Genomic DNA, 22377 nt, shown 5'->3' with positions numbered 1-22377 from the left:
AGGTGATGAGCAACAAAACATAAATTGTTGGCAAATGAGAAGCCTGCTGGTGGGCGTCAGAGGAGTGGGATGAAGCACTGTGTGGTGTCTCTCCACAGTCCTGTTGCAGGCTGAGTACCGAGGTGCTATGTCCCTGGGTCTTTTTCCGGCCAAGCCGATCTGGAAATGGGTAGGAGGCTGACTTGCAGAAAAACAGCCGTGTCCTTGAGAAGGCCATGCCACAACAAGCAGGCAGGCAGGCCGAGCCGGGCAGCAGGGTCTGGAGACTGACGTTTGATCAAGGTCCTATCAAACACAGCCACCCCTCAATTCCTGGGCGTGGCAGGGTCACATGTGGAGTCAACCGTCAGCCCTTGTGTCCTCTCAGGAAGCTGTGGGCAGGAGTCACTGAGAACAGCAGAATGTGTAGAAGTCAGGTCTACAAACTTGGGGATACATGAAGTTTTTTTCCTAATAGTGTTGCCCTTGGTGGAGGAGATAATCCCTAAACGTCCACCCTCCTTACACCATCAGGGCCCGGTGAAGGCTGCACCGCGGGCGCCACTGCCTCTGTGCACCCGCAGTGCGCTTTTTTTTTTTTTTTTTTAATTTCTTTATTGGTCACGGTGTCACATAATTGTCCTCATCCCCCTATTCCCATCCCGAACCCTTCCCCACGTATGCCCCCACCCCCCTGTTGTCCATGACCACTGGTTAGGCTTATATGTATGCATACAAGTCCTTTGGTTGATCTCTCCCCCTTCTCCCTACCCTCCCTTACCCTCCCTCTGAGGTTTGACAGTCTGATCGATGCTTCCCTGTCGCCGGGTCTGTTTTTGTTCTTCAGCTTATGTTGTTCATTATTTCCCTTAGATGCGTGAGATCATGTGATACAAGAAATACACTTATAAGAACCGAAAATGAGACCATCCGTAATGGTTATTTGCTGGGAGGCAAATGAATCAGTCTGTAGTGAGTTTCTTTCTGGGCCAACAGTTCTTTTGAGTCCCAATTTCAATGTCGAACAGTTCCTTATGTGTACATGTCAGCAATGACATTTCAGTTCTGGGTGGTGGACAAATGGTAGTGATGCAGGTCCGACCGCCTCTGGTTTAGTCCTGGGCATCCTTCAGCAGCGCACAACTGCTGTCTGCTAGTATGGCAAGGCATTGTCAGCGTCTTCCATCTCTGGACTGTTTCTCTTCTGTCTTCATGGCTGGAGCAGTCCTGTCAATTCCTCTCTATTGCAGGAATCCACATGGTCTTGGAGTTATTTTCTGAAAATATACAAACATATTCTTGACCAAAAGTTAGTAAAGGAATATTTTCTATAAATTTGACTTGGGGTCCTTTTTCTTTCTTTTTTTTTTTTTTTTTTTTTTTGCCCAAATGCTTTTCCTCTGGCTTATTTTGACACCATGTGTGTTTTTCATGGGTTTCTCAGCAGTGCACTTCTTATCTGTTGTGTTTTCTCTTTATTAAAAACATGTAACTTTTGAAAGCACAGATACCAACTTCTGACTTTAGATTCCCAGAGGAGCCCCTAGTTCCTGGAGGTCACAGACATTTGATCTGTGCTTAGAAACAATCGGGTCCTTTCCTTTTGTAAACCTCCCAGAATCCTGAGTCCTTCCGGTTCCACACTTGTTCACAACCCCAGCTTGGCTCTTGAACCTGCCCAGTAGACCATGTCCACTCCACGAGCTTCAGATGGTATGAACTGACTTGAGTGCTAACCTAGTGTTCCAAGTTGGATCTCCTTATGTTTCTATGCTGGACTGTCACAGCTCAGCGCAGAGCCTGGCCGTAGCACCTGGCACATTGATGGCAGCAAGTCGACAGGCATGGGGTTTACACCAGGCTTGGGATGCAATGACCTACAATAGTCTTAGAGGCAGGAGACTGCCATTCTCGCCCTGAAAAATGGAGAGTTGCCATGTGAATTTCAGAACAGAGGTGTACATGAGTGTTCTCTTAGGAGCAAAGCCCTGCCTGGTCCCTGGCAGTGCGAGGCTGTATCATGCTTGTGCGGCCTGAGGAATGGGACGTGTTATAGCTTACTAAGTGTGAAGGGAGATTGGGCAGCAGCAGTTTTGTCACAGTGGAGAGTGTCAGTGCCTGCTGTTCTAGATAATCCATAGGAAAGGTTGGTTTCTGGTTGCATTCATAGCGGGAGAGAGAGAGAACATAATGAAGGCTGGTGGCATAAAAGGCAAGAGCGGCCTCGCTCAGACCCTTGCCCCCTTTCCAGCTGAGTTCCTGGTGGTACTGAGCCTCTGTTTTCATGTCTGTGAAATCAGGATAAACCCTCACCTCACAGGATCTGTGTTGAGATGAAAAGACTGGGCATCTATGACTGTGCCCAATGCACCAAAAGATTGCCACTCAGTAGATGCCAGTGCCCTCCGCTCCCTACCAAGGGTACTGAGGAGACATCACTTAGCTCCAGGACATTCGCTCTCAACATGCGCTGAGAAGTCACCGTTTGCCACCTTCCATGTGATTCTAATTTCAGCATTTCACAGCTCACTTTTGAAATAGCATCTTTCATTCCTGAGTGTCTGTGCACAGTGCAGAAATGAGAACAGTCCCCTCCGCAGGCAGAAGCGCGAGATCCAGGTTCATGCTTTTCCTGGGTAAACACAAGACCCAGCAGGAGAAATGGGGTGGGACAGGAAGGCCTGTACCTGAATCAGGGTCAAGTTCAAGGAGCATGTATTAAGCACCTACTGTGTGCCTGATGCTTTTGCACCCAGTGGTTCTCCTTGGCAGCTAAGGAAACAGAGGCTCAGTGATGGTCAGCACAGCCAGGAGTCAAGTCAGGTCTCGCTCCCTCTGCCACACGTCTGGTCAGGCTTGGTGACCATTTCTGTTTCCCTCCAAGAGAGACCATGACAGTCGGCAGATTCTTTCTGTTCAGAGCAGGCTCCTTTGGAGCCTTCTAAGCACTCTGGCTTCCCTCTGGGGTGACTTAGGTGATTCTGCTCCTGCTGTGTGTTTTTCTTAGAATCTTCTGAGAAGTTTTTTAGAATCTTCTTAGGATCTTGTGCAGAAGAGCTCAGCCGGGCAGCTCCTGCAAATAACTCAGAATCACCGCTGATGAGTGATTGTGGGGAGGGCTACCACAATCCGGAGCAGCAAAAATAGACGTGGCATTCCCTCCGACAGCCCCAGTGACCACTCTCGCCCACTCCCACAGGGATCTGAATCAGCCTCACTCCAGGCTGTCTGAGTCAGAGCAGGGAGAATCCTAGTGCACTCAGCCTTGGGAAGCAACCCTGGCTGGTGTTCAGTTTGGGTGTCACTTTCCTTAATTTGCTGTAAACTGTCCTGTGGGCAGAGCTGGGCATGGATCCCACTGCACTCACACCCTTGTTTTCCTCCCTGGTTAGGTCCTTGCTGCGAAGGTTCTCAACTTTGTCCTACCAAACATGTCCCTGGGCCCGATCGACTCCAGCGTGCTCTCTCGGAATAAGACGGAGGTGAGAATCTTTCTGAAAACCAGAGGGTCGCTGGGGCTGGCGAGGGTGTGAAGGCAGCAGCCCCCGGGGGGAATCTGAGTGTCAGCTCTGTCGGTGGCATGGTGCTGCCCTTTGGCCGAGGCCCTGAAGGAGGTGATGGGGACATGAAGGTGCGGGAGATGCCGTCTGGCTTCAGGACTGGGAGGGAAGGGGTAAGTGGTCGTGATGCCTGAGCTGTGCCCTAAACGTGCAAAGAAGCTAACCAGATGAAGTTGTGTGCATATCAGCCAGGTCTCTTTGGGTTGTAAGTGACAGAAACTTAACTCAAAATGCTTTAAGCAAATTTAAAAGTGAACTTAAGCAAAAGTGAAACGTATTTGGTGAATGTACTAAAGGCCTCGGGAATGGGTGAATCTGGGGGCTCAAAAGTCTTGTTCACCATCCACTCTCCCAGGTCTCATATCCCCTGGTTTGGCTTCATTCCCGACCAAGCTTTGCCCACGTGGAGGCAGAGATGGCTGCTGGCAGCTTTACATGAGCTACCCCAGGGGGAAGGTAGCAGCTCTTTCCAAGAACAGTCCCAGGGCTGATTCTTACTGGCTGATTGTCCAAGCCTGAGGTATTTGTCCAGGAAAGGGGTCAGTGTCAACCCCACCCAACTTCAAGGACCGAGTGAATGGGAGGGGGGCAAAGTTGGGATAGAGTTTCAGAGGACAGAAGAATGGATTCAGGCCAGGCCGCGTGCCTGTGGGTTGTGGGAGTGGTGCAGGGCTAACAGGGAATCAGAGGGAAAGGTTCGGGTGGAGGAAGCGGCACAAATAAAGAGCCCTGGTGTGGAGAGAGGACAGCCCATTTGCAGAACAGCCAGTAGTTTGTTTCAACCACATGTAGGGCAGCAGGTGAGTGTCAAGGACTAAAATGAAGTCAGATTATGAGGTTACCCACGAACCCCATCTTCCAGGAGCCACTGCCCTGCCAGGAGTATGTTGTAGCCCTCTGAGCAGTGTGGCCTTCTATACATCAAAACCAGAAAAAGGAAAGGAAAGGAAAGGAAGGGGAGGGGAGGGACAAAGAAAGAAAAAGAAAAGAAAAGAAAAGAAAAGAAAAGGAAAGAAAAGAAAAGAAAAGAAAAGAAAAGAAAAGAAAAGAAAAGAAAAGAAAAGAAAAGAAAGAAAAGAAAAGCCAACTGAGAGAAGCTTAGAAAGAAGAGGCAAAGTGGCTTTGGAGAGATAAGCTGGGAGGCTGTGCCATCAGTCAATGTCATTGCCTCTGGGACCTGGCAGGAAGGTCAGCATGGACAAAAGATCAAGATCAACAATGTGGGCTCTGGCCAGTGGTAGAGCATCAGCCTGCACAATGAAGGGTCACAGGTTTGATTCTGATCAGGGGCACATACCTGGGTTATAGGTTCATTCCCAGGCCCGGCCGGGCCCATGGAGGAGGCAACCAATCCATGTGTCTCTCTCATCTCTCTCTTCTCTCTCTCTCTCTCTCTCTCTCTCTCTCTCTCTCTCTCTCTCTCCACCCCTCCTCACTCCTCCTTCCCCCTACTCCCCCCTTCTTCCCTCTCCTCTCCCTTCCTTCCCCCTCCTCCCTCCCTCCTTCTACTCTCTCTAAAAAGCAATAGAAAAAATATCCTTGGGTGAGGTTTAACAAAACAAACAAAAGATCAACAGTGTGCCTGAGACACTGGGTCTGAGCAGAGTTCAAAACCCCAGAAATTGGGGTTCATCTATTAAGACACCGCTCAGTGAACCAACCCACCCCCCAAAGTTTAACGCAAGGCCAGCACCTGTCCTGCTTTTGATTGGGCCTCAGTGCTCCACACACAGGTGGGCGCATGTGCTTACCCGCCAAGGCAGCCCCAGATGGGCAGACGGAGGCTCTGCAAGAATGGAGGACTTGCCTGGGTCATCCACTGGTGGGACTAGCCTGAGAGCTTAGGTGGGTGTGGCCCCCAGCCCTGCTCTGTCTGTGGGACAGCAGCCCCCTGCAGACTTACAGCCAGTGGACAGGCAGCAACCCTGGGCCTCTGGAAGACACTAGAATTATCTTCAGGATTAAGCAGTTCATTTTGCCACTCCTCTGCCTCAGCTTCCCATCTTGCCTTAGGGATTTGAAATCATGAAAGCGGTGGCTTCCTAAGGACCCTATGAAACAGAATGGATATTCTAGCTTCCCCAGGTTTCCTTGGGACTTGAGTAGTTGGAGTTCAACTTTATTATAAAATTGGACCTCCTGGGCCTCTGAGAGTCACTTAGAGAGTGGGCACATCAATTCGAATCATCCCCAGTGTGTATAAAGGAGACATTCTTTTTTTTTTTTTTAACTTTAAAAAAATATTTTTTTCCTTATTGATTTCAGAGAGGAAAGGAGAGGGAGAGAGTGATAGAAACATCAATGACAAGAGAGAATCATTGATTGTCTGCCTCCTGCATGTCCCACAATGGGGATTGAGCCTACAACCCGGGCATGTGCCCTGATCAGGAATTGACCCTCCTGGTTCATAGGTCGATGCCCAGCCACCGAGCCACGCCGCTCAGGCTAAAGGAGACATTCTTGATCAGGTTAAAACTCCCAGGCTTCCAGGGCCAGGAGGTCCTTATGAATTAGGCTGGTGTGAGGCTCTAGGGAGTGGTGGGGCCTGTGGGGAGCCAGAGGCTGTCAGATCCACCTAAGTCATCCGCACTCAATTTTAATTTAATCTAAGTTTTAAAAACCACAGTGCCTCCCAAACCCACGTCTTGGAGCCAAAATGGACCGGGGTCAAAGAATGTGTGAGTAAAGGGAAAGAACATGTAACTCCAAAAGGCAGCTCTGTATGTTGAAAAGGCACAACTTTAGGACCCACAAAAACCAAAGGCAAACATATGCTGTTTGATTTAATCCCAACATGAATTCAACCAATAGTAATCTCATTTCACAGGAGTGGAAACTGAGGCTCAGAGTTTAAATAACTTGTGGCTGATTGCACAGTCAGGGGCAGAGCTGGGATTTGAATCCATTTGATTCAAAAGTCCATGTTTGGGTGCCTCTTTCCAACTAGTATTTACAATAATTAAGCTCTTTTTCCTGTGTGTTTTTTTTATTTATTGATTTAAGAGAGAGAGAGAGAAGAGAGAGAGAGAGAGAGGTTGCCTCCTGCATGTGCCTCGACTGGGGATGGAACCCAAAACCTGGGTATGTGCCCTAAGCAGAGAATCACACTCGCCACCTTTTGGTGTACAGGACAACGGACGCTCCAACCAACTGAGCCACACCGGCCAGGGCTCTTCTTCCTGCTTTATAATTACTGGTCCACACAGCCTGTGGCTGGGGGCCATTGCTCTATGTGCAGATTCGCTTTGTGATGGGGGCCCCCCACCTGCCGGCATCCCCCATAATAGTCCCGGCTTGAACGTGCAATCTCTAGTAAAACCAATTATTTTTGCAGCAGCTGTGCTAGGACAACAGTGGGTTAAAGATAGAGGGACCTCCCTGTGAGAGCTTTGAGAGGAAACATCCAGGTGCAAATGTAGTCATTTATCTCACCACCTGAAAGAACTTGAGCATAAAGGAAGGGGGTGGGGGGGGGAGATAATGAAATTATTCCAAACCTTCTTTGTTTAAAGTAGCAACTCTCAGGGTTTTTATCTCATTTTTGAAATAGTGGAAAGTTCCACTGAAGGCCTTAAACACACAGAAGAGTGGGGTGTGACTATGGGGTGTGACTATACGGCACTCAGTCTCCCCTGGGATCCCGGGTTGCATGCCCTTATGTATCAGGTTTCTGACTGGTCAGGTGAATGGAGTGATTCTTTAGAAACACTAATAGCCCTACCCGGTGTGGCTCAATGGATAGAGTGTTGGCCTGCGGACTGAAGGGTCCCAGTTTGATTCCAGTCAAGGGGCACATGCCTGGGTTTCGTTCGGGCTCAATCCCCAGTAGGGGGCGTGGGGGCATGAGGAGGCAGCCGGTCAATGATTCTCTCTCATCATTGATGTTTCTATCTCTCTCCCTCTCCCTTCCTCTCTGAAATCAATAAAAAATATTTAAAAAAAAAAAAAAAAGAAACACTAATAAATGTCCTGCTAGGAAGACTTAGAGGAAGGAGGTGGTTGGTGGCTGGTCAGCAAAAAGCTGAAAGCTGAACTCCTGTTGGAATGAATAGGAGCAAGCATTTCCATTCTCGGCAGAGAGAATTCGCCTCTCACATGTCCAACTCTGAGTCTCCCTTTCAACCTTGTGCTGAGCTTTAAAAATAGCAACGCCCAGAGGGGAATGTGCTCAGAAAAGGCACCGCCTGGGATCTAACATCGGGTGTCTTAAGGCACAGCTTTAGCTAAGATATTTCCCATGGAGCCCTGCAGCGATAAAAGCTCCAAAGAGAAGAAACGTTTGCCTAACGAGCTTACTAAAGCAGGCCCTCGGAGGAAGGGTGCAGGCGAGGGGGAGGCGGATGGCAGACTCTTTGGAAGGCTGTCTCTGGGGAAACAGGCTGATTCTGCCATTCGAATGTCAAAAGCAGGGTATTTGTTTGGGGTTTGCTGTGGCAAGTGTTCTCGCAACCCACCCAGGACTATTAGCATGATGCCCTTCACCAGCATCACTTCACGGCTGCCAGCCCACAGATGCACATTCTCCTGGCCGGCATGGCCTCCGGGAGCAATGCAGCAAGTGCCTTGGATTGTCCTCACAACCCAGTGCTCCATGGCTGCACCCTTCTTCTGTGTCAGACTAATCCTTTGGTCTCCCGCAGCTCCAAGAAGGCAGTCTCATTACCAGCATTTGCATCTGTGAAAGCTTGGTCCCAGACAGGGCTAGTCACTTCCCCGAGGTCACACAGCTACTAAGTAAGGATTTGAGCCCAAATCTCTCTGCTCCGAGCCAAGTACTCTTGGCACTAAAATCCTGGGAACAAAGAAGTTGCTACTCAGACATTTTTTTGTTTTTGTTTGTCTACACATTTAGAGTCCCCGATCAGAACACTGGAGCACTGACATATTAATCATTCCGTCCTCGGAATGTGATGAATCCCTCCCACTCTGAAAAGCCTTGAATGCTCCCAATAGTTGTCAGGCCAAGGATGTGGGTGACAGTGTGTGTGTGTGGGGGGGATGGGGGGCGGGGGGCGGTAAAAAGGGGAGCTGCTCAGAGTCTCCACCTGCCCTCACGCCACACCATTGCTGACCGTGCAGTTATGAACAGAATGCATTGCTTTCTTCCCGAGCTTCATCCTTTGGCCGGGGAACTGGGTGGAAGCCGGGAGGAAGAGATGCTGTGATTCTGAGTACCCGTTCCACTGGGGACGATGCACTGTTTCCATATTGAGGAACTTTGTCTTCTGGAGCCAAGTCTCTGTTCTCTATAAATACTCTGGGATGCCCACCAGGAGTAGCCTAGCTTGTTTATATCACGTTGGCAGGCCATATGGTGAGAGCTGTGAGGAGTGGCCAGCTCCACTTCATCTCATTTCTATAAGTGGGTGCCACTCCAGACCCCACCCAGTGTTTGAGATGTGCCAGGGTCAAGGATTCGACCCCCCACTCCCCTGCATCCTGCAGGTCTCCCACCCACATGGCAGTAGCCCGCCTCTGCCCATGGCTCTTGAAGGCTCCTGCCAAGTCTTGGAAAGCTGGGTCACACTGCAGCTTTTAACTAATTATAACCACAGCTAAAGATAGGCCCCCACTTCCCCTCCACCCCCGGACATGGCCTCCCACAGCAGTCCCCTCCAAGAACTGGTGATTAACTTGCCAATATTCCCAGCTTGGTTAGCCAATTTTATCTTACTGCTCTCCATCAATCATACGGTTACCAAATTACCTCCCAATCTTTGGGTTTGTGTACCTGGTGTCCTTGTAAACGAAAACATTGAGACACCGGCCCTTGGAGATTGAGAAAGGTTTGTTCAACTTGGCCAAAGCCAGAGGACAGGAGAGCAAGATCTTTCAATCTTTCTCGCTCTCAAAAAGCAAAAAATAGGGAGTTTTTATGCAGCTAGGGAGCAGGGAAGGGGGAGTTCCCGGGAACAGAGAGAGAAGTCTGTGCTTCTTTAGTCACAGATAACATTTTGTGCAGCCAGACTTCTGGGCGGCAGCAGCTGGTCGCAGCTACCTTGGAGACATTCTTTCCTTCTGCAAAACAAACTCATAAATTCTCCTTGTGGCCCTGGAATTATTTCCTCCTACTTGACAAAGAAGCTGTACATCAGCAACACAAAATTACATTGTGAGAACAAGGGGTGCTGGGTTGAAGAACCAAGATTCTGCAGAAGACCGCATAATTGCGCGTCAGTCACGTTATCTGTAGAGCAGAAACTAGACAGCGTGTGGCTGTTGCCATTGTTGAAGCTATCATTGTTTTGTGCTTCACTAACTATATTTTTCTATTATCTCAAGCAAAGTCTACTTTTAAGCACCTTTCCCGGAACTTGCTTTGCAGGCAGCCCTTCAGAGCATGGCTAACACTTCCTTAATTTTTGACTGTAAGTTATGTGACAGCCAAAGCCATTGAAACATTAGTTAACGCCTGTACCCATCTATCTAGATTATATGATCTAGTACCTAAGCATGTTTACTGTTGGATGTCGGTCTCAATATTTCATATTTCCCACTGGAGACTTGTCCATTTGAGGCAGCTATCCTTTACTAATGCCTTAAATAAAAAATAACGAGCCATTAGGATGTTTCTTCGAGTGCATAGCTCAGTATGGGGACAACTGACAAATGGCCCTGCCTTGGTCTTGTGCCCTGAGAAGTGGGATCTGTTGATCTTTTTGTCCCCTTACTCCAGATGTTTCCTGCTCCCAGCTCTCCTCCTGCTGACTCTGGAAGAAGCAGCTGGGAGCACGTGAGAGACAGATTCCTGAAGTCAGTGACTTTAATAGCAGCAGAAAAGCCAGTGATTCTCTAGAGAGACTGTCAGGGTTCACATGGGAACACAGCCTGGGCAAAGCTCTCTCAAAGGTGCCATTGGATTAAACCCCCATTTACATGAGGATCCAATGCAACTGACTGGCCAAGGCTTGAATAAGTGGCTGAGCCAGACCCAAGCCCCAAATGGGCCTCTGACCACAGGGTCTGCCTGCTACAAGCCTGCCCAAGGGATGCATAGCTCCTCCTGGCAAAAGGAATCCTAATAAAGAATGAGAAAACAGATTGTGGGGAAAGGAGAGGTCAAAGCCAGCCTTTTCCTCCAATTTAATTATGGAGATATTCAAGTCTATAGAAAAGTTTATATGGTAGTACAATGCACACCCATATGCTCCTCCCCAGGATGCACCCATTGGAAATATTCTGCCATACTTCCTTTATCTATGATTAAAAATGAAAATATAAATACAGATAGAGATTTTAAATCTTTTAAAATTTATTGTGGTAAGATATACAGAACACAAAACTTGCTATCATACCCATTTTTAGGTGTACAATTCAGTGGCCTTAAGTACGTTCACATTATTATGCAACCCTCACCACCGTCCATCTCCAGAACTTTTTATCTTTCCAAACTGCAACTCTATGCCCATTAAACACGGACTCCCACCCTTCCCTCCCCCAGCTCCTGGCAACTACCATTTTGCTTTCTGTTTCTATGAATTCAACTATTCTAGATGCCTCATATAAATGGAATCATACAGTATTTGTTCTTTTTTATCTTTTAAGCATAATGTCCTCTAGATGTATTCATGTTGTAGCATGTGTCAGAATTTCCTTCCTTTTTAAAACTAAATAATATTCCATTGCATGACTATACCACGTTTTGTTGATCCATTAATCCTGTTGGCAATTATGAACAATGCTTCCATGAACTTGGGTGTGCAAATATCTGTATGACACCTTGCTTTCAATTCCTTTAGGTTTATATGCAGAAGTGGGATTGCCTGATCGTTTTGATTTGTATTTTCCTAATGATTACTGTTGAGCATGTTTTCACATGCTTGTTGGCCATTTATAAATCTTCTTTGGAGAACTGTCTATCAAGTACTTTGTCCACTGTTTAATCAGGTTGTTTGATTTTTTTGTTGTTGTTGTTGAGTTGTGGGAGTTCTTTTTGTAAAAATATTTTTTAAGCCCAGCCGATGTGGCTCAGTGGTTGAACACCAACCTATGAACTAGGTTCGATTCCCTGACAGGGCACATGCCCAGATTGTGGGCTCGATCCCCGGTAGGGGGCATGCAGGAGGCAGCTGATCAATGATATGCTCTCACATCCATGTTTCTCTCCTTCTCTTTTCCTCTCTCTCTGAAATCAATAAAAATTAATTTTAATTCCCCATCATTATTCTCTATTTAGTCCACGTTCTGATTTCCTTAGTTGTCATCAACCTTGAAGACTTGAGACCATATGATCTTGCTGTTTGTGACCAGCAGTTATGAAAGTGGTCCTGCAAGATCCCAGTCATTCTTTCTTGTTTCTCGTATTATCTAGTCAATCCCTGGGCCTGTAGAAAGGTAGCCATAGCTAGTGAGGTTGGGGAGAGAACATGATGGCTGCTTTCTTCTTCCCTCAGTGACCACTCAGGAGCTATGTCTGGGCCCAGGGTTTCACTTCAGGAGCCTCCATCCCAAAGAAGCAAGTGAGGTTGACTTTCGGCCTCTCTTCTTGTTGTGAAGACCCTCAGCCCCTCAGAAGGAGGCCCAGAGCCCTGTGGCGGGTGTGTGCAAGCTGCCTGTGCCCACGTGTCCAGGGCTGTGACCTACCAGGATGTCCAGGAGTTCAAGCTTTAATAGCAAAAAGTAATCTTAGGGAAAATGTTCAGTGTTTACATACCCTCGATTAAGTGACAATTCATGTAGTATATAGGATAATCCTGATGAATCTTCTTTATATCCAAAATGGAACCGCATTATCCTTATTTCCGATGATCCTTGTCTGGCTCAGGAATTTTTGCCACCCAAGTTGGGCGCATGCTCTGGCAGTCATAGGGGGAACTCGGCCTCTTGGTAAATGGAACTTGCTTTGCTCCAGCGAACCAAGGAGACTTTCTGTCAAGTCAGGCAGGACCCTATCTCCCTTTGCCAACCTGCAGGCAGCGTGCCAAGTCAACAAACTTGGGCCAGGACCCAAGATGGAGGCAGAGACACCGGATAAGTCACCCTGTCTTCTGAGATCACAGTCAGAGGGGAGAAAGGCACATCAACACCTCACAGAGGACTAAGAGGCAGAGGGCTTTGTGGGAAGAGCAAAAAGGCCCGTCTGGACCCAGCTCTCCAGCTCTGTCTCTTTGTGCCACCGTGTGACCTTGGAAACCACACCCGGTATCACTGATGCTCAGTTCCCTTGGGGACCTAGGGTGCAGCCTGGCACAGCATCAGCCCTAGGCAGATGGGGGCTGTTGTTAACAGCCGTTTCTAAAGAGGTGTCTGCAGAGCCACGGGAGTCCTGGGGAGACAGGAGCCAGTTTCACTGCTGGTGTTGGGCACCTGTCATAGGAGGAAACACCTGAACTGTACCTTGAAGGGAGACGGGGATTTGCTGGCTGACAGGAGTCAGGGCATGGGAAAGGCATTCTGGAAACAGCAGGGACAGCCCCCAGTCTTCAGGTACAGAAGCTGAGCATGTGAAAGGAGTGGAGCCGGGCCTGGCACACACAGTGTCCCTGGGGAAGGCAAGGGCTTCCTGGAGGAAGGGGCAGCTGAGCTAAGTGTCATAAGAGAGGAGAAACTCCAAGGGGAGCCAAGGCAGAGGGGACAGCCATGCAAAGCCACCGGTACAAGGGTGGCAGGAGTGTTGAGGAAGGAGGCAGAGCGGCGGCTGGAGCCCATCACATGTGGCCTTGCAAGCCGCCGGAAGAGTATGGACTTGACCCTGCAGTGGGTGGGCAGCACGGCAGGGTTCCCAGGTCCAGGGGGAATCTGGGCGCAGTGTTCAGGGCGTGGCCAGCTGGGGGAGAATTGGTCAGACCCAAGAGGAGGGGACACAGGGGGAGAGGGGCAGGCACTGGCCACACAGCAGGCAAGGCTGTTTCCAGTGTTCAGCATGTTTCGTATTCAAGCCAATTTCTATGCTAAATTATTATTTGCATTTAGAATATTCCACAGGCTTAACATTCATGAGAACACAGCCCAGTGAGCCACAGGGAACAATACCAAGCAGCTCCAAAGAACTTACCTTTGGGGGTGTTTCCTCTTTCATGCCTCATTATTCTTGTTGAATGAACTAATGAGGGGCCTTTTCTCCTAAGGCCCATGGATATCATTCCAATGTGAATAGCCCCTTTGCCAGCTGTTGGCCAGGGAGCCTGGTTTAGAGGTTCCCAGATGCATCTGATCTGTGCCAGGTTCCCAGGGCCCAGAGATGTTTCTTGTTGGGCTGGGATAGAGGAAGGTTGGCTCATTCATTCAGCCAGTATTTACTGAGGGGCTCCTACACAAGGACACAGCAAAAGTAGGACAGAGCCTGCCCCAGAGGCCAACCGTCCAGTGGAGAGACAGGCAGGTGCACAAACCCCTGGGTGAGGGGTGAGTGGAAGGCTTGAGAAGGGCTGTTAGCCAGGAGAACTTGGAGAATCAGAAAGGCATCCCTGAAGGTGTGAAGTCTGAGCTAAGGACTGAACGAGGAATAGATGTTGATTGATTTAAGAGCAAAGAGCTGGAACAGCCACTTGTGATGGGCAATGGAAACCACAGTACACAGGAGAGGGTTTTCTATCATCCAAGTCTTTCCACAACAAATTGCCATTCAAGACAAAGGTAGGAAATGAAGAGATTGCCTCTGCAAAGACATGTCCTTTCATTTCAGGGTTCCTCCGGGTTTCTAGATTTTAGAGCTCACTTGGGTAGAATTGTTGTGCACTCTCTCCAGGATGCCAGAGCAGGCTCTCTGATTTCTCTGTGATAAAAATGGGTGGATTAAGAAAGATCTAAACCATGGAGGAAGGAGATGGGAGTCCTGGGATGGGCTCCAAAGCACAGGTGGAAGGACGAGGCTTCCATAGGAAAAGGGAGGCTGTTAGAGGGAAGGAGGGTCAGGAAAACCCAGTTGTAGACACACGTAGGTCCCTGAAGGGAAACTGTAGGAGATCAGACCTGCTGGGCTGTATTTCTCTGTGAAGTGGTAAACAGTGTCATGTGAGGAGGGTGCATGCCTGTCTGTACCTAGTAGGGCACCCCCTCCCCTTCTGTGAAGGGTGGCAACTGTGGTACCCACCAAGTCATTTCACCGTCAGGCCTAGATCTGTATGGTTCTCACCAGGGACCCACCGCTTTCTTTTCTGAGGAATGCCACCTCCCCGGCTCTTGGCTGACCTGCGAGTCCACAGGATTCACCTTCACTTTCTCTTCTCTAGATGGGTAGCATAGCATGGCGAGTGGCTCTGAATGACGATAGGGAAGCCCAACTGCCTAGGCTCTTATCCTGGCTCTGCCCCTTACTTGCTGTGTAATCTTGAGTGGGTCATCTGGCCCCGGTGAGCCTCTCTTCTCGCGTATGAAATGGTGAAAATAACAATAGTCCCTACACTGGTTTCCTGTGAAGAGTCAACGAGCAAGTCCAAGTAAAATGCTCATCACAGCGCCTGATACGTAATTAAGGGCTAAGTGTGTTCGTTATTTTAAGTATCATTTTAATTAAAAATGTAATTTTGTATTCCATCACGGAACAGATTTTTTAAAAATAGGTCAAGGGATTTGGCTGTAGGGGTGGTGCCTAGATGTTGCTCAACCCGCTTGAAGACAACTCCCAGCTGTAGAGTGTAACTATATTTACTGTGCTTTAGGGCAAAGTCTCTTCCCCACAGAGAGACAGTGTTCAAAAGTCAGCAGCCCCACTGGGCACGTTCCTGGCTGGCAAGTTCAGCCTTGCTGAGAGCTCTCAGAGCCCCAGAAAACAGTGAAGGTGCTGGGGATCGCTGAAATACGCGAAGGAGGCCAGGAAAACATTCACAACCTGTGAAACTGAAATCCCAAGAGGAACCTTCGAGGTTCCCTCAGTGGGAAAGCGAAGACCTGGAAGGAGTAAGGCTTCGCCTAAGGTTATGTGGCTCGAGGTCTCTGAGGCAAAGAGACCTTCCTTTCCTTGTTCCCAGGGTCAGAGCCAGATGCACCCCGCACATCACTAGCCCCGCTCTGGGGCCAGACCCTGGGCTTGGCACTGTGTCTGCATCAGCTCATTGAATCTCCCTAGAGTCCTCTGAGGCATTTCCACTATCACCCCTATTTCACTGTTCAGCAAACTGAGCCTAGGAGAGAAGAGCCTTGCCCAGATCACGGCTGGGAACTATCAGGGCTGGGTGCTCCTCACTCCTCTGGTCTCCCTTGTATTGTCAGTTGACATGCCCCCCAAGAAAAAAAGACTTCTCAGTCAGTGGCAGCACCCCCAGAGGTCAATCATCTGAAACAAAGATGTGCTCACTTAGACCTGGATCCAGAGCCTCCAGCTGACATGTTCCCAATGGACACGTTCTCAGCTGGCATAAAAAAAAAATTTATGATAAAAAAAAAATGGGGGGGGGGGGGGCGTGCGAGAGGTAGTGCCAAAGACTGGGTCTTTGTCACATGCTTTTTGTTTTGATGTAGTAGTGATTCACATGTAGTTGTGGGAAATAATGGAAAGGAATCCCATGGACCCTTACCCAGTTCTCCTCGATGCTGACATCTTACAAAACTATAAGACAACATCACTACCAGGAAGTTGACACTAGCACATCAGACCACAGAACATCCTATAACCACAAAGATCCCGCACGTTACCCTGGTGTAGCACACCCACTTCCCCTACCCCACCCCTGGCAACCACATTTCTATTCTACATTTCTCAATTTTGTCATTTTAAGACTGTCATAGAGATGGAATCCTATAAGAAGTCATCTTTGGGGACTGACTTTTTCATCTTTGGCTTTGAATGTGCTTCTGTTGACCAGTGCTCTGGGGTTGGGTCTGGTCCAGGAGAGATAGCCCTATCCGCCTCTTTCCTGGGGGCTACAGGACATGTTCTCACCTCACAAGTAGGACTTCTGGTGACTTTAGATCTTAAACTTTAAAAACAAAACAAAACACAAAGGCCGGCCCGGCTGGCATGGCTCAGTGGTTGAGCGTCGAATGTGCCCAGGTTGCTCGATCCCCAGTAGGGGGTGGGTAGGAAGCATCCAATTAGTGATTCTCTCTCATCATTGATGTTTCTGTCTCTCTCTCCCTCTCCCTTCCTCTCTGAAATCAATAAAAACATATTTAAAATAAAAATAAATAACTAAAACGAAGGCCATTATGATTGGGCCAGAATGGTTACTTGAGGGGAGGGTTTGGGCCCTCTGAGCCTCAGTTTCCCCATGAAGTTTGGCCCTCCTTTTTGCTCCGAACTCCACTTACCCTCTGTCCCTCTTACCTTCTGCCCCAGCTGTGGCTCCCACCAAGGGCCTGCCCTTTCCCCGACACATCTGGCAGCTCCTTCCCCAGGCCCATATACAGCCATTGTGTAAACAAGGTTTACGTGACCAAGACATGGAAAATGAAGCCAAGAGCAGGAAGCCACTTGGGCCGTCAGAGCAATTAGACCCGAGAACAGACTCCCCAAGGGGCCTCATGTGGCCAGGATGTCTTGGATCAACAGAGCAAGGGGCAGGCCGTTTCCGGAAGGTGGTGGTCTAGCGGGCTCTGGCCCTGTGCGCTCCTAAGGACACATCCCCTGCAACCTGGGCCCAGCGACATGGAATGGAGTGCTCTTAGCCGGGCTGTCCACCCGTGGAGACCCAGACCACAACAATGGGGGGTTAGACAGGAGAGAAGCTTATTGACTGCTCAGTGTCACCAGCCCCATGTGCTCCAGTGCATCTTGTTGCTTTTTGTTTCTGGGGTGTGGCTGTCGTCCCTGGGCCCCAGCTCCCTCCTTACTCTGCTTGTGTTCTGGTAGGTGGGAGGAGGGAAATAGGACAAGCCTTGACAGGAGGATCACACCGCATACTTCTCACTTCCCATTGGCCAGAACGTGGTCACATGACCAGACCTAACTGCAAAGAGGGCTGGGGAATGTAGTCTTTATTCTGGGTCCTTCCTTGTATTCCAAATGAAACATTTGGGGTTCTATAGGGGAGAACAGGAACTGAGTAATGGATAATAGGCAGGTTCCTCCTCCCAAAATAAGGATAATGAGAGCCATTCTTCAGACAGAGTGCTTATTAAGGTTAATCGGGTTAAACATGTAGTGCAGGCACATGGAAAGGAAGAGCTCAGAAGTGAAGTGTTAGCTGTTCTTACTTCTTTTCACTAAATGAGATCTCGCACACGCTGCCCTGACACTGTGCTGGGTACATGTCTGCTCGGTGGTGCTGCAGTTGCCATTGCTCTCAGTTGTTAGCCTCAGTTCTCGACAGACTGCAAGCCCAGGGCTCTCCTTCCAAACAGGGCTCCTTGCAGACCCTGGACCAGCAACCGCTATGGCCATGCACTGCCCCTGCCAGTCTCTGTCCTCTCAGTCCCCAAACAAACGGCCTTAGCCCTGCAGGATTCCCGCCAGCTCCGCTGCAGGAAGTGCTAATCCGTCTCATGTGGCTCCACAAAGGTCTGCTTTGCCTGCTCTGTCCCCAGCATGGGAGGAATCAGGGATGGCAGGGATGGCCCAGAATAGCCTCTCCCACCTCGGCATGGATCTGAATGCCAGCCGAGGCCTGCAGGGGTGGGAACAGAAGAGAGGTGTGGCCCTGCCTTTGCAGATCAGATTGGAACACAGTGGGCACTCTGGCAGCTCACAGGGCAGCTGGAGGCACATTTCCTTCCATGGCCCCTCTGCTCCCTTACCCAATACCCATACCATGTGGCACATCTCCAACCAGCCAAGAACCCACTGGCAAGGATGAGGGAAATGAGATAGGGGATATTGTGGTCTCACACCTACCCATATGGCCTGAGAGAGTTCTAGAGACTTCTCACCCAGATTTTGTGGGGGCAATGCCTCACCTGGGGCCACAGTGAGCAGGCAACTCACTGTTCCCTTAGAGGCAGGAGGCATGAAGCCAGGGAAAACAAGGAGAGGGTGTCAGGGTAGCTTCATGAAAGGCTGGGTCAGATTCTGAGCCATAAGCAGGGGCGGAGTTAGAGTTAGGTCCTGGGAAATCTGATGATTGAGGAGGGAGGACCCAGCCTCTGGGCATGCCCCCTAGAGAGGCAGTAGGCATCCCTGTCTGGGTGGCAGGCAGCCTTCTGCAGCCCAGAGGACGTGGGGGCTGGAGCCCCCCACAGCCAAGACCTGCCCTGGAATTCGTTCCTCCGGAAGCCCATGGGGTGGTGCCCTGCCAGAGTGCCTCAGGGGCTCCTCAAACCAGCCCCACACCTTCCGCCAGGGCCCCCATTGCCCCTGCATGTTGTGTGTGCCCTCACCCATTTCTACCAGGTGGACACTAAGTAAGGGAAGACGGGCTTAGAGAAAGCAAAATCCACACGACTAACACCAGAATACCTTCAGAGCTGTTCCTGAGCAAAATCTGTAAGAAATACAATGTTGCCCATATAAAAATATATACCTTAAAGCCCTGACTAGTTTGGCTAAGTAGATAGAGCGTCGGCTTGCAGACTGAAAGGTCCCAGGTTCGATTCCAGTCAAGGGCATGTACCTGGGTTGCGGGCACATTCCCAGTGGGAGGTATGCAGGAGGCAGCTGATCGATGTTTTTCTCTCATCGATGTTTCTAACTCTCTACCCCTTTCCCTTCCTCTCTGTAAAAAATCATACACACACACACACACACACACACACACTAGAGGCCCGGTGCATGAAATTCGTGCACGGGGTGTGTGTCCCTCAGCCCAGGCTGCACCCTCTCCAATCTGGGACCCCTCGAAGGATGTCTTACTGCTTGTTTAGGCCCAATCCTGGTAGGATCGGGCCTAAACGGGCAGTCGGACATCCCTCTCACAATCCAGGACTGCTAGCTCCCAACTGCTCGCCTGCCTGCCTTCCTGATTGCCCCTAACCGCTTCTGCCTGCCAGTCTGATCACCCCCTAACCACTCCCCTGCCAGCCTGTTTGCCCCTAACTGCCCTCCCCTGCAGGCCTGGTCACCCCTAACTGCCCTCCCCTGCAGGCCTGGCCACCCCTAACTGCCCTCCCCTGCAAGCCTGGTCCCCCCCAACTGCTCTCCCCTGCAGGCCTGGTTCCCTCCCAACTGCCCTTCCCTGCAGTCCCGGTCGCCCCCAACTTCCCTCCTCTGCCGACCTGGTTACCCCTAACTGCCCTCCTCTGCAGGCCATCTTGTGGCGGCCATCTTGTGTCCACATGGGGGCAGCCATCTTTGACCACATGGGGGCAGCCATCTTGTGTGTTGGAGTGATGGTCAATTTGCATATTACTCTTTTATAAGATAGGATATATATACACACACACACATACATACACCTTAACACTTGAAACTGTGTGGAGGCACATGTATGAATGTGGGATGCATAGAACAAAGCCTGTGAAGAGAGGCATCAAAACAGTGCAGGTCTGGGTCATGGAAGGGCTGGCCATGCGCCTGCACCCCAGACCGAGCTGACTGATGGAAGCAGCTCTTCAGGCCAAAGCAGAAGGAAGATCAACAGACAACAGGGAAGTCCCCCACCCCTGAACTAATGATAGAAACCTCTCTCTTTTCTTCTGCAGGTCGACCTTTATAACACGGACCCCCTCATCTGCCGGGCAGGGATGAAAGTGTGCTTCGGCATGCAGCTGCTCAATGCTGTCTCCAGGGTGGAGCGGGCCCTCCCCAAGCTGACCTTGCCCTTCCTGCTGCTCCAGGGCTCTGCTGACCGCCTGTGCGACAGCAAAGGGGCCTACTTGCTCATGGAGTCCGCCAAGAGCCAGGACAAGACACTCAAGGTGAGCACCTGACCCCCTCACTTCCCCAAAATGGGAAGGCGGTGTCCCTTTGGGCACATCTGCCCAGAATCCCACGGCTACCCTCAGGGGGGTCATCTTGGGATGCGGCCAGCCTGGCCCCACTGGAAAATACATACCAGAAATACAAGGTGGCCGTTCATTCTAAGCAAGAACACAAGCCATTAGCCAATTGGCCATGGGAGAATACTCAGAAGACGTCTGGGTCAAGGAAAAACCCGCCTCTGGGCACTGGGCAAAGAAATGTCTCCAAGAGCATGTCTCCCGCATTTCCGTGTCCCAGGTCCAAAGGCGTGTGGCTGCCCGGCCTCTCTGCAGGTTGGTTTTCTGCAGCAGCTGGGGACCAGCCACCACTACCAGGGCTCTGGGGGTACCAGTGCAGCGGGCATGGCAGGGTCTGGTCTGCAAGGGCATATGCAAGAGGAGATGGGACCTGTGGCTTAGCCACATGGCTTATCAGACACACAGACTACAATGGACTAACGTGGAGGGCCTGTAGAGATGGAAAATGTTGTTTGGAGAGTCCAGACATCTCTGTTTTTTGTTTGTCTAATTGAACTGGGAAGAGCCCCAGTTGGGGGTGGGGGTGGGGAGGAGGAGAAGCACCTACTGTGTACCTGTCAAGTGACCGTTGACCACAGCCCCAGTATACTGATGATGGATATGTGTCCCCAAACTATGCCACTACAGCCTGTGCAGTAGGCACATGGAGGCCAAGTCCAGGACCATTTCCTGCTAAGTTATAAAGAGAACGGGCAACTACCTCACTACAGATCCCACACTTACTGATAGGGTCAGAATTCGAACTCACTCCCACTGACCCTCTCCATTCCATACGGCATGAGAATGGCTTTGCAAACTGTCAAGTGCTCCCCTCGCACCATTATGCATTGCAGACCCTGGCCCACACCACCTGTCAGATGTAGACTCGTGGGTGAACAGAGAGCAGGAGAAAAAGGAAAACTGGCTCTTATGATGCTGGAGAACATGAAAGGCCATGGCCACTTTGCAGTTGGGTGAAGGCGCCTCACAGATCATGCCCTTTGCCGGAGTGGAACCTTGGTGACCCCACAAAGGGAGGCCATGTAGCGTGCTCAGTTGTTCATTCACTCTCCATTCATTCGTTTCTTCTTGAACCCACGTGTTCACTGGGCATTGACCTTGTGCCAGGCCCAGGGAACAAGACAGGCAAAGTCTCAACCCTCTCACACAGTCTGTCCTAGTGGATGAGCAGCAACCAACCAACCAGACAGGATGACAGGGCGGAAGAGGGTCAGGGTCCTGAGGGAAATCAAGCAGAGAGTGGGACAGAGAAACTAGAGAAGAGGTAAGGCACTCACCCAGATGGGCAGGCAGGCCTAGGAGCTGACAGCGACTACAGCGGTGGAAGAGCATTCCAGAACAAGGGAGGGGCAACTGCAAAGACCTAAGTTGCAAAACATTGGTGTATGCAAGCACTCAGGAGACTAGTGTGGTGGAGTGTGCCGAGCAGAGTGAGGGGGACCTGGCAGCAGAGGAGGGGTCCCAACTCTTAGTGCGATGAAGAAGCCAGCAGCGTGTTCTGAGCTGGACAGCAACAGGCTTTTGCTGCGGTTCTCAAAGCAAACCTCCGCTGCCCTGTGGAGGCAAGAGTGGAGGTAGGGGCCCTGGGTGGGAAGATGGTGGTGCCACCCAGGCCAAGAGGATGAGCTTGGCCTGAGGCGGTGGTAGTGAAGGCAGGGGACAGCCTGGCAGGACCTGGAGAGAGAGTGACTGTAGTGATCACGTGACTAAGGATGGATCCTGAGCTTGGGCCTGCACCAGTGAGAAGACTGTGACCCCCTACCCTGAGATGGGTGGTACAGGAGTTCCATTTTGAGATGCCTGTTGAAGAGGCCATTGGAAATTTGGGAAAGGAATCGAAAGAAACTATAGGAGGAAAGTATTTCTAGAAGGCTAACAGCTTCCGAATGATGCTAAGAAGACAATATGAGAGCAAGGGTTCCCTGGCTACAACAACTAAAGGTCATTGTAGCCCATGCCCATTACAGTCGCTGTGGGTTGGTGGGAGTGAAAGTAGACTGGGACCAGCTGAGGTCCAGGCGGAAGACGAGTAAGTGAAGACGAGGAATGGAAATCAGGGTTTTGAGATAGAGGCACAGAACAGGTCACA

General features: G+C 50.2%; 1 protein-coding gene across 5 annotated transcripts in view; it reads left to right on the top strand.

Annotated features, from left to right (window-relative positions):
* Window positions 1-22377, top strand: part of MGLL (monoglyceride lipase) — a 124836-nt gene that overhangs the window by 99218 nt on the left and 3241 nt on the right. For 4 of the 5 annotated variants that reach the window (XM_028138516.2, XM_028138529.2, XM_054723872.1 and 1 more), the window contains exons 6-7: window positions 3372-3461; window positions 19992-20207. In XM_028138516.2, the coding sequence (XP_027994317.1) occupies window positions 3372-3461; window positions 19992-20207 (306 nt within the window). The remainder of the gene's footprint in view (window positions 1-3371; window positions 3462-19991; window positions 20208-22377) is intronic. The other variant, XM_008159432.3, reaches the window with a different exon arrangement.

This window comes from Eptesicus fuscus, chromosome 12, assembly GCF_027574615.1.
Source record: "Eptesicus fuscus isolate TK198812 chromosome 12, DD_ASM_mEF_20220401, whole genome shotgun sequence".
Lineage (NCBI taxonomy): Eukaryota > Metazoa > Chordata > Mammalia > Chiroptera > Vespertilionidae > Eptesicus > Eptesicus fuscus.
Note: the sequence above shows the minus strand (reverse complement) of the source record. Positions and strands in the feature narration are given on the sequence as shown.